The sequence below is a fragment of the Pantherophis guttatus genome, chromosome 8 (genome assembly GCF_059756535.1).
Source record: "Pantherophis guttatus breed Tessera chromosome 8, ASM5975653v1, whole genome shotgun sequence".
Lineage (NCBI taxonomy): Eukaryota > Metazoa > Chordata > Lepidosauria > Squamata > Colubridae > Pantherophis > Pantherophis guttatus.
This window is the reverse complement of record NC_142070.1, coordinates 82591844-82606675: the sequence shown is the minus strand read 5'-3', so window position 1 is coordinate 82606675 and position 14832 is coordinate 82591844. Positions and strand designations below refer to the sequence as shown.

At 42.4% G+C, this 14832-nt stretch overlaps 1 protein-coding gene across 1 annotated transcript in view; it reads right to left on the bottom strand.

Moving 5' to 3' along the window:
* Positions 1–2638: 2638 nt before the first annotated feature.
* Positions 2639–14832, bottom strand: part of ADGRA3 (adhesion G protein-coupled receptor A3) — a 38324-nt gene continuing 26130 nt past the window's right edge. Inside the window, exons 15-19 of the mRNA XM_060688927.2 lie at positions 12555–12670; positions 10331–10454; positions 8604–8749; positions 4374–4469; positions 2639–4223 (exon numbers count right to left, since the gene is read on the bottom strand). Of these exons, the coding sequence (XP_060544910.2) occupies positions 2960–4223; positions 4374–4469; positions 8604–8749; positions 10331–10454; positions 12555–12670 (1746 nt within the window). The 3' untranslated portion in view covers positions 2639–2959. The remainder of the gene's footprint in view (positions 4224–4373; positions 4470–8603; positions 8750–10330; positions 10455–12554; positions 12671–14832) is intronic.

Sequence of the window (14832 nt, the reverse complement as noted above, 5' to 3'; positions counted from 1 at the left end):
TCTCACCCTGCTCATCTCTTCTTTTCCCTCCTACCATTGGGAAGGAGATATAGAAGATATAGCAAGCTGAAGAAGAGTTTTTATCCGTGGGCTGTCAGACTCTTGAATGAGAAATAACATCATAAGTATGTAGTATGATGGACTGCAGGGCTGGTGCAACGTGTAACATGTTCACACTGGTGCAATAGGACTGGGTTGTTTTGTTAATAGGATTTATTGGGTCAGGGATTTTCTGTCTTCACTGTGAGTTGTATTGTGTTGGAGGGGGGTGCACTGAGGGAGCTCAGCCAACCTCATTGTACATATGTTGTGCACTGACAATAAAGATTTGAATTGAAGAAATAGAATAACAGAGTTGGAAGGGACCTTGGAGGTCTTCTAGTCCAACCCCCTGCTCAAGCAGGAGACCCCACTATTCCAGACAAGTGGCTGTGTAGTCTCTTCTTAAAAGCCTCCAACTTCTGTTCCACTGGTTGATTGCTCTCATGGTTAGGAAATTTATCCTTAGTTCTAGGTTGCTTCTCTCCTTGGTTAGTTTCCATCCGTTGTTTCTCATCTTGCTTTTTGATGCTTTGGAAAATAGTTTGCTAGTTAATGAAATTTGGTGACATCCATACATTTTTATTCTCCTTTAGGACAGTTGCTTCATTCCCTCTTTTATCTTCATATTCTTTCCCAAAAAAGGTTCATTAACCTAATTTTAGTTTCTGCCTCTAGGATGTTTAAATTTTATTTCACTTCATTGGAAAAAAAAATCAAGTATCCCACGCAGCAGAAGGGTTCCGGAGCATGGTTTTGCTTAAAACAAGTTGAATCATGGTTTGATCCACATCTAGAGTGCCAGCAAAAGGAAGATGCAGTCTAGAGTGATGTGATTAGGAGAAGCAGAGATGCTATAAGCGGAGCTGAGCCGCAAAAACATTGCATTATACGCAGCTGTAAACATATCTCGCACCGCACCGCATGCCAGATGCCTCTTTAGGAATATAACAGAAACGAAGAACTATCTTCCCTTTAAAGACTCTATAATTATAAGGGCAAATGCTGTCGAATAAGAACATTGAAAACACCACACCGTTTTTTTGAACGGCATTGATCCAGAGTGTTTCAATATTGCTCAAAAAAAAGTTCCTCAACAGACAAGCAAGCCACTCCCCAACAAAAGGAACGCGTACCAGGAGCCACAAATCCCAGGCTTATTAATGCTCTACAAGGAGGCATGTTCAAACCACAAGCAGCTTATCTGGGCTCAGGAGCTAAGCAGGGTTAGGATTAAGCCGAGTTAATACTGGGATATGACATCACTAGGCCAACCCGGAACTGCAGACTAAGCTGGTAAATTAAAAACAGCAGCAGCCGCCGCCACACTCCGGGGAAAATACTTGATGCCACGCTTGCTTTAAAGAACAGCTTGGTCTATCATGGACGCAGAATCGGCATTTCCACTCCTAGGAAAAGATAACGTTTTGCAAGAAAAATAATTCAAGGTGGGATCAAGGAACCGAATGGCCGGTTCCCAAGAAGCCATTTGGATAAATGGTAGAGGAAACCTCTGAAGCACGAAGTCTGCCAAAGCTCTTCTGCCCTGCCAGAGAGAGAATAAGGGCCGTCGGAGCTCCTCCGGGCATGGCGCAGACAGAGGCTTCCCATTTTCTGGCTTTTGTTCTGCCACTCTCCAGCTGCTTTTTAGGCAGCAGCAGCAGACGACCAAGGAGCGGTAGCAAGCTTCGATTTCCCGGTCATTCCCTCTTTGGGGAGCAACTGTGTGTCCAAATCACTACATTTTAGTCCTGATTTTTTGGAGATTTTGGGTGTGGGTGTGCGCGCGCGCACACAATTTCGTGTTTTTTAAATGGAAAGAGTTTGTGTCAGGACTGCTGATTCAATTCCTTTTGTTTCCTTTGAAAACTATGAAACCATGGTTATCATCCATCCATCTATATCACCTATCTACCTATCATTCATCTATGTCTGTATCTATCTATCCATCCATCCATATCTATCATTTATTACTGATCTATCAATTTGTCTGTCCATATCATCCATCCATCCATCCATCCATCCATCCATCTTTCATCTTCTTTTAACAATTCCATAATCCCTTGCGGGGTGCAGTCTGGGCAACTGAATGGAACTAGCAGAGTGTTTTAATGGCCGGATGCCTTTCCTGTCACCAATGAGAAGTTTTGTTCAGATGATGTATGCTCATTGTGCCCAGAGAGAGAAATATTTGCCTCTACCTAGGATCGAACTCACAGCCTCCTGATCGTGAGGCAAGAGCTCACAATGTTCTTCACAAAATGAACATCTGTGTGTGAGTGTGAGTGCATGCATAAAACTTGGTTAAATCCAGGGGCTGGCTCTTATCTTCTGTCAATGAGTCCAACACTGAATATAACACTTTGTTGATAAATAACCTATCTAGACATGTCCAGGTCTTTAAACACTTAAAAATGCTACATTACTTTAAACTATAAGAGGGCTTGGGACATTGGTAGACAGGATGCTGCACATCTGGGGTAGAGATGGTGTCAGATCCCGGGAATACAATCCTATGCATCGTTCGTTAGCCAGCCACAGAGTTTATGGCCAGAAGGGGGAAAGACACAAGCCTTAGGACAGCACTTGGTAGGTAACAGAAGTTTAAAACAAGTTATTTATTTTACACAATTAAATACAAAAATGAAATGTATTGGACGTATCAAAGAACGATCTTACATGGAGAGAAAAAAGGGATTTAACTGTCCAGGTTTGGCATCCCAAAATAGATGGTACCGAAAGAGCAAAATGTAAAATTTTAAAAATGTCACCGATACACTTTCTAAGAGCAGATCCAATGGCAGACCCACCTTCCCCAGGGCCCTCGCACGTAAAATGCCTTCATGAGCCAACCATAGAAAATGATTCGGAGCAGAGAACCAGAGTTCCTTTTAAACCCTCTTAGGGACGTTCAGTAGCACTACACAGTAGTTTCATGTTTCCATAAGCCGGTCCTGATATTTCCGGTGCTGTCGGCACTCAGAAATGCCCCATCCTGGGCGCTGCTTTTCAGAGGTCCGTTCTGAACCGCTAAATTTAAGCCGTAGGACTTCTGCTGCCCTTCCAGCTCCACCACGATGGGCTTCCTCAGCGGGTCTTTTTTAACAGCGGGTGGCACCGCTTTATCCGTGTTCCGGTGCCCTTTTTGAAGCGTGCTGTAAGTGTCGCTGCTGTCCAGCTGGGACTGGTTATACTGGCGTTCCCGGTAGGCCAGGTATGCTCTCCGGGTCCTTGAATGCCCTTCGGCCGTCGTTTGACGCGTCTTAATTAAGCCGTTCTGGATGCTTCCTTCCACGCTGGTGGGGACGTCGTACGCGTACTCCCGTAAGACGGTCAGCCTGCTGGTGCGGTGCCCTTTGCTTCGGTTTTTGTGATGGCGACCGGGGTGCCCGTTGGTGCGCAAAGGCATCTCCAAAGGGGCCACGTGCATCTTGATCTCGTTGTCTACTGAGTGTTCGGTAAGACTGTTGTCGAGAGGAGGAGGAGGAGGAGGAGGAGGGCCGGCGCTGGGGGTCACCAGGCTCAGAGGACACTGGGCCGCCGCAACCTGGATATTGGTTAATTTGCAACCCTGCAAAGAGTTTTTTAAACTCGACGCACTCTTGTTCGTGCACGACGACTCTGCGCTGCTGTTGGTGCACTTGGCAGGATCCCCCTTTGGGCCACTCGCGCCGGAAGAAGGCTGAACGTTGACCTGTACCGAATAGGCGCTCCTTCCGGGGCAGCAGGACATCAACCAAGAATGTCGAACGTCTTCTCTATTGACGCCGTGATGGGTTATTAAAAAACTGCTAAGGCACAAAGACAGGACCCCAAAAAAGCAGCTGAAGACTAAATCCAAAGGGGGAGAGGAAGCAACGGAGAGGGCCCCCAGAATCCACAGAGCCACGTAGAGGAACAAAGTGAGGCTCACGCCCCGAAGCTGTGCGTGGAAGCTGTGCTCGTTTTCCAAAGCTACGGTAGAAAGCAGCGACACGGACAGAGAATCCTGATTGTTGAGGCTGCCGTGCTCGTTGGGGGCCAGGCGCTGCTGCTCCTCGTTGGGCTCCTTAAGTTCAAACTTACGTTCAGGGTGCCTCTTCAGTTGTATAAATATGCTGAGGAAATACATGCAGTTTACAAAAATAATGAAGCCGGCAGGTCCATAAAAAGCTCCCAAACTTGGTTCCCACGCCATCCAACAGCTGCAAGAAAAAGAACAATCCTAAGAAAGGCATTCCCTGTGTGGCCTCTAACTGAGCCTCCACAACCGTTTCAGATCAGGCAGAAGCAGATTCTCCACAGCCCCCCTGCACCCCCCGCCCCCCAAACTAAGTCAGGAAGGCAATACTCACTAGGCTGCATGAGGCTTGCTCCCGTAATTTCTTATATTTGCAGCAGCTGTTATCCCACAAACGATGACAGGGATTCCTCCACCAATTAGGTAGAACCTAAAAGAAGACCGAAGATGCAGACTATTGTTTTAAACAGCCAGAAATATCAATAAAGGAGAAAATTTGTAGCTCAGGATTGACATGCAAGAAGTCTTTGGTGCTCTCTGAGCTTGGTGGTTTTCTGGCAAACGTTTCATGACCCAAACTCAGTGACCTCATCAGTGTTAGTAAGGAGTGGGGTTTGCTCTCAAAAGACACATAAGCATAAACAATGTCTACAGACCATGCAAAAGATACAATCAACAAGCCAAAAAGGGAGCAAAAAGACCCCAGCACTTCTCCTCCAGCAATCAGCATCTGGATGAGCAGAGATTAACTCCAAGATTAACACCAGACCAACAATCAAGTCAACAATACCCAATCGTGGAATGGCCAAACAAGCTAATAGTAAATAGCTCAACCAAAGAATCTCCAAGATCCCCCAACCAACACCGATAGGACAAGACAGGAGAGTATAAACTGAAAGCAAAACCCACTTCTTCCTAGCACTGATGACGTTACCTAGTTTGGGTAATGAAACGTCTGCAAGAAAACCACCAAGCTCAGAGAGCACCAGAGTCAGAAATACGATTTACCATCTGTGCCCATGAATGAACTAGAGGAGGCTTCTAAACCTTCTAAAGTTAAAAAAACTTTACATCTTTTCAGTGATCGTGAATAGATCAAAATCAAAGGGATTTTTTCCTCCCCAATGCTTCCAGTGATGTTTGCCATCTGGGTTACTGGACGGACAGAAGTATTTTATGTGGCTGGCAACCGCTACTCTCAGCTCACGCAAGATGTAGGGGATGGCTTCACCTTTTTACACGTCCTGATTCTCCGTAACAAATTCCAGAGAATGGCTAAATCTTTGCTCCGGCTGCAACAGGAAGAAAGGGATGGGGTGGGATCGCAAGGAAGCGCTTCAGGTTCTATCCTAAGACAGGCTATGCGGTAGTCCTGTTTTGGGATCGGTTCTTTTGGCATCCCGGGCCCAGGAAAACTCCCCATCCATTTCACTTCTACTACTTTTATATGACTTTAGATGAGCAGGAAATAAAGTCCCATTAAAACCATGGGGTGTTACAATATTTTACTCAATTTTGAGGAAAGCTGATCAGCTTCTGCCACCTTGTGGACAAAGATGGGAGGGAATTATTTTAACGAATAAGGTAGAGCAATATTCAAATGGGAAGCTGTGATCTGTAGCAAGACAAATGACAGATAAGCCTGGCCTCTTTGTTTCTTAGCATTTTTCTATTTTACACATCCATCCAAAGTAGTTTTGAACTTTTTCAAATGGAAGAGCTGGCACATCATATTTGCACACAATGAAAAATGTATACGGAGAATAAGACGACATGAATAATTCCTAATTACCGAAATATTTGGCTCTGGGTAGCTTCAGTTATATTTCATTAGAAGCTTACGATATTTAAAAGAAATATATGCTGCCTAGTAATCTTTTTATGCATGCAGCCAATTTTACAGGTCTGTTTTTCCTGGTTAAAAGTCCATGACGTGCAGTTCAACATGTTAAAAATATCTGATATCCTGTCTCTGAAAAAATGTATACAGCTTTTCCTATGCATTCTGAAAATGTTATTCACTCTGAAGGCGAATGAAAATAAATTCTACTCATACACTTCTCTGTTTTACAAATGTTCTCTTCTGCCATTAAGAATTTCCCTTTTTATCTAAAGAGATATGCCTTATTTGTTATTTAAGTGTGTGGCTTAAATATGCAAGTATCATGGAGCAAAACCGATGTCCCATACTGTAGATGTCTAGTTAATAAGAATACATGACATATACAGGGGTGGGCTTCAAAAATTTTAGCAAGGGGTTCTCTGCCCAGTTGCTGGGTGGGTGTGGCCATGGTGGGCGTGGCCTAGTCAGCTCTTGCATCATGGCCGGGGGGGGGTGTTTTTGCCCCCTCGGGGCTCCGGAGACTTTTTCCAAGCCTCCGGGAGGGTGAAAACAGCCTCCCCAGGCTCTGGAGGCCCATTTTTCACCCTCCCCGAGCCTCCGTGCACTTACCTGCATCCAAAACAGGTTGCGTGGGGACTCCTGGGAGGGGCTGGGTGAGCAGGGCCGGTCAGGAGTGGGATTTCGGGGTTCTTATATATCCAAGCATTTAAATTTTGCCTTTCTGCTGAGCATTCGCAATTAAGAATTTTTTTTAAAAAAAAGACTATATATAAAGATCACGCTATCATAAATCTCAGCTAAGAACAAAGCAAATGAAACATAACCTTTATGTAAAAGAGCAGGTAAGTACTACACAAAACTCTTATGAGAATAAAATTGTTGTAACTGTCATTTTAGCCCAGTTAGGGGCTGAAACTGGATTTAATGCTGATGACACACAATTAATGAGATCTGAAAGCGGGGAAACAACTAAAGGCAAGAGTTCTTTGAGGAACTGATTAAATTAATGATTAATGAACTGAAAGACAGTAAGTAGAAGCAGGGTTTCTAAGAGTCGTCAGTCTACCGTTAACAGGGATGTGAGAAAGGAAGAAAATAGAAGAAAACATTATTGGATAGAAAAACAGTACCTGAAACTGGGGAAGGAATGAAACCAACCAACTTGTGTTTATTAAGGAGATGGTGGTTCCAAATGATTTTGAGACGGGAAAACAGATAAACAGAAAGACACCAAATGACCTGTGAACATGGTCGGAGGTGACATGCCATAGGAGAGCAGGAAAAACCAGGAGTTTGGTAGCACCTTTTCCGACCAACAAATTCTATTAAGAGAGACCCAAGTCATCTTCTGCATCGGAAGAAGGAACCTGCTGCAGAGAAAATATGCCTTTTAATAAAATTTGAGGGTCAGAAAAGGTGCTGGGAAAAAAAAAATTTAAAAGAATGAAATGTAGGTTATTAGAATCTCTTAAATAATTACCAAATTAAGGCTAAGGAAAAGCCTATTTTTTTTTTTTTAAAAAAAGAAAAGATGAAAAAGAATCTGTAAAAATATAATAACGAAACTATATTTTTTTTGAAATGGTTGGTCGTCTCATGTCTGCTTCAAAGTTACGTTAGCGCGAAGGTCTTACTTACACCAGCATTTCATCAAGAAATTTACTTGAATGGGATGATGACATATGCTTTGCTGAATTATATGTTTGACTTAATTAAAGATTAAAAGAAATTTCAAAACAGAATCACGTTTAATTACTGAGTCTGCCAGTAATTAACATACCATATTTTTCGAAGTATAAGACACACTTTTTTCCCTCCTAAGAGGCTGAAAATTTGGGTGCGTCTTATACTCCGAATGCACCTTTTTCGAAGCTTTTTTTCAGCCTTAACGAGGCGCTAGCGAGTGAAGCGATCTCTGTGGTTTGCCTGCTTTTCTCATTGCTTCTCTCTCCAAAGATCATTGTGCTTTAGAAGCTGGTTTTTTTATCCCCAAGCAGGAGATAAAAAAACCAGCAAACTAATGTGCTGAAGCTGACTAGACTAAGGACGCTAGCCAAGTGAATATACCTGGTAGGCAGATTTTTTCCCCCTATTTTCCTCCCCCAAAACTAAGCTGGGTCTTATACTCCGAAAAATACGGTATGTAGCTTACATTTGTTTTTCACTTTAATATGGAATTTATAAAGCAATATTTCACATATTAAGTTGATTAAAGCAGAGGCATTACAAGCAAATGAGTTTTGATCAGCATAGAGTCTATCAGTAAGAAACTTTCTTGCACTTCTACTTTTGCTATTGCTGATGATTTATTGTATGCTTTACTTAGGAGTTTATAATGAAGAGAAACAAAAACGAACACATTTTTTCCTTTATCTGAATTCTCCTTCCCCAACAAAACAAAACAAAACAAAACAAAACCACACTATCCAGAAATAAAGCCCAATTCTTGATTTCAGCTTCAACATATTAACTGGATGTTAAAACTAGTTGAGACCTGTAGTAATTTGTGTTTTTGCAAGCGTCAAGTGAGGGATTCAAGATAGTGTTCCTGCCTGTGGACTCTTTTGATTTCCCCAACATCATCCTTGGGCTTTTGAGATAACTCTAATTTGGCACCATGATTTCAACTCCTCCATCAAATTTGGTCCAGTCCAGCTACGGAAAGAAGATACGGAAAGAAGATTGCCATAAAACAAAGAAAGTTGATTGCTGGCTTCTCACCTCAGCATCGGCCTTGGAGGAGGAGGGGGTTCCCCGGGGTCTTGGCACCGCTTGGCTTTTCTAGTGACTTGTTTGTAGATGTTCCTAGATGTGAGTCCCATCCACAATAAGGTGGCCAGGGTGGAATAGTGCAAGATTATCCCAACCTGGAAAACAGCCATCAAAAACTCCATGTCAAACCATTTTTTTTTCACCTCTTCACTCTCTGATTCTTCAGCAGTTGCAGTTTTGCAAACAATAAGCCGGTAAAGCTTGATAAGGAACAGAAAGGTCATTTGCAAAGCCGCAGGTGGGATGATCAAACTAAAGAACTCGCTGTTTTCAAAATAGATGCATTTATTAAACCTCTAATTATCTTTCTAGCGTATTTGTTCTACTGTTCAGAAATCTCTTTACGAAAAAAATATATAATTGTAATGGCAGCTGATATTGACACTGACCCAGGAAACCAGCTATCTGGTTAACATTTCACAATATGTAAGATACCCTGTTTCCTATTCCTTTTCATCAAACATCTTCTCCTCAAACTATCATTAAATTCATCTTGCCATTAGCCACCCCCCCCCAAAAAAAACCCCCCAAAGGGGGCATTCTTGCTCAGGCCGAACACCATGTTCCGTAAAGGGAGGAGGGACCACGATAAAAATATATTAGAATTTAATGAAATACAGTAAACCTGATTATTCCCCCGGGGAATTTAATGCCATCTTCATTCCCCAGCCAGAGAAATGGGCTAAGCTCTGGGAGTACCACAGGGTTTACGTCCCTGCTCCACAGAACTAGAAGGGGAAGTTTTCCATTACCAATGTCAAAGCACAAATGATATATGACACACGGGCTTAAGTGGAACATTTTTTGTTGCACATTAGTAAGAAATAGAAAGCAGAAACTTTTGCTGTGTTGACGCTAACAACACAGAGCCCCAATCCACAGAAGAGCCATTGAGGAAAAAAATTCCCATGTTTTTTTTTTAAAAAAGATTACTCATTAACAAAACAAACACAAACCGATCTTCTCCTGCAAGGGGACCTTTCCAGATGTGTCAGGGGCGTTTGTGACAGCTGACAGAATCTGGCAGTTGAACCTCCCTCATTTAAAGTAGGTTTGGGGAAGGCTGCTATAAATCAAAACCGCAAGAGTGTGATTTCTGTCAGGACCTTGTCTTGGGAGTCCTTTGACTTTTGGCTAAAAGAATTAATGGCCGTCATCCATCAAAATAAGGGCCAAGTGAAGAGCACTTTAACTGCCCGAGCACTTCACTTGAGATCTCAAAGTGGCTTTTTTGCAGCCATAAAATGACACCAGCAACGCAGCACACAGAGAATACAGAACTCACACACACAGGGACACTTTACAGGCTGTCTCGGAAGATCTTAACCAAGAATAGTTGCTAATCGATAAGACTCTTTTAATCTATTCGCCCATTATGTACACAAGCAAGTTTTCTTTTCCTCCGCACCTTGCCTTCAAAGATTACATCAGTTTGGCCTCTGAGGCTTTTAAAAATGTAATTATAATAAATTATTAAATATCACCTGAAAACATGCTACCAGACTCCTAGTCATGTGTCTTGGAATGAAAATTGTTTAAAAAATAAAAATGATGCCCTGAACATAAAGTTCCAGAAAACAAAAATGCTGATTTTGTTTTTAAATACTCTTTAACTAATGGATTTCATGAGTTTTTTTTCCTTTCCCTGCAATTTTTCCAATATGCATTTGACTTACCGCTTGGCAGATGCTGGTATGTTTGGTCTGGGTTATGCCTCCAACAAACACTACGCATGTCAGGAAAATATGAAAGCTGAGGTTTATTAACATGTGCCAGCTTTTAAGACTGATCCTGATGACACTGTGGAATGGAAAAAGAAAAAAAACCCACAGCAGTTATTTTGCAGACAAACCTAAATATTAATCGATAAGGCAAAGAAATTATTTGCAATTGCAATTATGGTCCCCAAAACTTGAAACCAAATAATCAATGCAAAAACATATTTACAAACATGATGCCTTTATAACAGCAGAAAAAAAGCCAAAATCAGGCAGCCTTATCAGCTAAGACAGACTGCTTTTAATCTTCAGGGATGATTAACATGCTACTGTAACATGACTAAAATCACCTTCTGTTCCTGTAAATTGCAAGGATTTCAGAGTCCGTTTTAGAATGCTCACTTTCCGTGAAACCATCCTGCTTGCTTAATTTATGTAAATGTTCTAGAACAATGTCAATACTTTTCAGACTTTAACTGAAGTTCAGCAGTGAGTTGGTTTCTTGCAGAAAATTCTCTGATATTATTCATCTCTTACTGACATCTCTCTGAAACCACGCTAGACTAAATTTTTGGAACCACACCATAAATTAAGAGTTGCTCAATCTATAAACACGAGGAAGGGGAGGGGTTTACACAATTTTAAACGGTTTTATTTGCCCCTCTGTATTTAGGATGCTGTTATCAGTCCAAAATAAAATAAACCACGACAAAGCAAATTATTAAATGGATTTTGCAAGCATTCTATAGAGCTGCAACAAATGTTAGAACTCTTCTTTTAAAGATGTACCAGCAAGACTACAAATATTTCAAAATAATTAAAGCCCAGAAATAACCCTATTTCCGCCTGAAGCATCAGAATGGGTCCCAATATAAGGAGAAATAAATAAATAAATGAAAATGTTAAGAATATATCTGGAGCTGACTTTAGCATTATAGATTATGAGCTTATGGTGTAACACATGTTTTGTGACAGCCATTTTACTGAACTCTTTTGATGATTTAATACCCTGAATTTAGCAATATAACATTACAGCCTTCCTGCTAATTCAATCCGAAGCTCTGTATTTTCAGGATTAATCTTCACACATACATAGACGGGGCAGGCCGATTTGGTGAAATGTTAGAACGATGCAAAGCGTGAGAAAGAAATGTTTCATGAAGCACAAATGGAGAATCTTTCTTCAAAGCTGTATTTTCACAAGGCTTGTGCATCTGTTTCACGGTCTCAAGTCTTGGCAACCCAATAGAGGTCGGTAGCCTAGACCAGGTGTTTGCAACCTGCAGCTCCGAAGCTGCATGCGGCTCTTTGGGTCCTCTGCTGTGGCTCCCTGTTGGATGATCCCACCACTGGCTGACCCCACCCCTCACCCACCCCTCCCAGTCACTCCTCACCTGGCCTGAGAAGGTAAGGGCGATAGCGGGGGATGGAGAAGCGGCCGGGGCAGAGACAGAGAGATACAGAGAGAGGGGGAGAGAGAGGGAGGGGGGAGGGAGAGAGAGAGAGAGAGAGAAAGGCTTTGTGGTTCCTGTTGTTTTTCAACAACTGGTTCTGTGTCCTAATGACCAGCTGGGTAGGCGTGGCTAGAGGGGGGGGGTCATGTGACTGGCGAAAGTGAGTGACACCAAGTTGGCCACGCCCACCGAGGTTTTGTGGCTCCCGGTGTGTTTTCTTTCCTGTAGGAAACGGATCCAAATGGCTCTTTTGAGTGTTTAACGTTGCAGACCCCTGGCCTAGACGGTGAAGCATTGGCTACAGGTAGTCCTCCACTTACAACCATAATTGAGGCCAACATTTCTGTTGTAAACTGGGAGATTTGCTGAGTTCTTGCCACAGCTGTTAAATCTGGCTTCCCTGATGGCTTTGATTGTCGGAAGGTCGCAAAAGGGGATCACACGATCCTGGGGCACTGTGACTGTCATAAATATGAGTCCGTTGCCAAGCTTCTAAACTTCTGATCACGTGACCACGGGGATGCAAGTATGAAAAATGGTCGTAAGTGATTTCCCCCCCAGTGCTGTTGTAACTTCGAATGGTCACTAAGTGAGCTGTTGTAAGTTGAGGACCACCTGCACTTTAGTGCTTCGAAGCAAGGTGTTTTGTTAGTGCCAGTGCACCCCTCCCTCACAAGTGCTCGCTGCTTTAATCCAACGGAATTCATAGAGATTCAGAATGAGGCTACCTGTGGTGATAGACGTAGCTAACTTGGATCGTCAAGAGGCCCGTCAGCAGAATCACAGCAGACACATAGACAACTGGGTGCAGGAGGTCAGCTGACTGGGTGTACCCTGTCAAATCCTGACAGGCAAGACAACAGGACACAATTCACAACGTTAGTCCAATCTGGGTCTCCCTCTAACGTAAGGATGGCTGCAAATGAAACATTAGACTGGGCAAGAAGGTCGTGCAACTCCAGCAGAGACGACGAGGCAACATTTCATAAGGCAGATCGTTCTCCTCCCACCCTTTCGGCCAAGGGGGAGCCGATAAGCAAAGATTGGATCACAAGGCACAGAACATAATTAGCCTATCTATCTTTATCTATCTATCTATCTATCTATCTATCTATCTATCTATCTATCTATCATCTGTCTATCTATCTACCATCTCTATTATCTATCTATCTATCTATCTATCTATCTATCTATCTATCTATCATCTACCATCTCTATAATCTTTCTATCTATCTATCTATCTATCTATCTATCTATCTATCTATCTATCTATCATCTGTCTGTCTATCATTAATCATCTATCTATCCATCCATCATTAATCATGTATCTATCCATCTATCATTAATCATCTATCTCTGTCATTAATCTATCTAATCTATCTATCTATCCATCCATCTCAATCATCTATCCATCCATCATTAATCATCTATCTATCCATCTATCATTAATCATCTATCCATCTATCTATCCATCCATCTATCATTAACTATCTATCTCTATCTGTCATCTATCTATCTATCTATCTATCTATCTATCTATCTATCTATCTATCTAAAAAGTTAAAATCTCGGGTGTTTTCCCGCGTCATTAAAAGTCTGTTAGTTGAAATGCTTAAAATCCTGGCTAAAATCCCAGCTTAAGATCCTCCAAAATCCCAACAAAACACTTTGTCTTTTGAAACTCTGGCTAAAATCCTAACCAACACTTTAAAAGTTTTCTTTTTGGCAACGTTTTGACAAGCTAACTTGTCATCATCGGGCCCCTACTTTCAGTTTAGAAGCTGTGGGTATGCTGCGAGATCGAAGTTGTCACTTTTCTATGTTCGCTGCTGCTGACGTATGCTGGTTAGCCTGCAACTCTGTGTCCTGATTGGGGGGCAGCAGTTTTTTCTCCTGCTTCATTATCCTAGCTGCGGCCTGACTGCGTGTTAAAGGCCCAGCTTTCTCTGGTTCCCTATTACTGTCAACTGCAAAGAAGGAAGGATTCTGGTAGGCATCACAACACCGCTGATTTTTTTTCACTGCGTTTTTGTGTTCTTCTAAACGCACACCTATTTGTTTGTCCAATGTAAGATGACTGACAGGAGGCACATGGCACTTCGTATACCCCTTGATTTTCCAGTTCAATTTTATCTTTGGAACTGGAAAATCAAGGGATATACGAAGTGCCATGTGCCTCCTGTCAGTCATCTTACATTGGACAGACGAATAGAAGAATAGGTGTGCGTTTAGAAGAACACAAAAACGCAGTGAAAAAAGAAGAGCGAACTTCTTCCTTGGTACAACACATGAAGGCCACGGGACATAATATCGACTTCAACAATACTAGAACAGTGGTGAAAGAGGAACATCTTAATAAAAGAATAATTAAGGAGGCTATCGAAATTGAAAAGAGGCCACAGAATATGAATAGACGAGATGACGCTTCTAGGTTATCAAGTATTTGGAGACCTGCACTGAGAGAAACTGAAGTCTTAACATCAGAGGATAGGCAGAGATCCCAACAGGCAACCAGTGGTGTTGTAATGCCTGCCAGAGTCCTTCCCTCTTTGCAGATGATAGCTAGCAATAGAGAGAGAGAGAGAGAACCGAGCCAGAAAATAGGCTGAGATCTCAACAAGCAATCAGCGGTGTTGTGATGCCTACCAGAACCTTTCCTTCTTTGAAGTTGAGAGTTAGTAATAGGGAACCAGAGAAAGCTGGGCCTTTAACACGCAGTCAGGCCGCAGCTAGGGTAATGAAGCAGGAGAAAAAACTGCTGCCCTCCAATCAGGACACAGAGTTGCAGGCTAACCAGCATACGTCAGCAGCAGCGAACATAGAAAAGTGACAACTCCAATCTCGCAGCATACCCACAGCTTCTAAACTGAAAGTAGGGGCCCGATGATGACAAGTTAGAGAGCTTGTCGAAACGTTGCCAAAAAGAAAACTTTTAAAGTGTTGGTTAGGATTTTAGCCAGAGTTTCTAAAGACCTTACAAAGTGTTTTGTTGGGATTTTGGAGGAT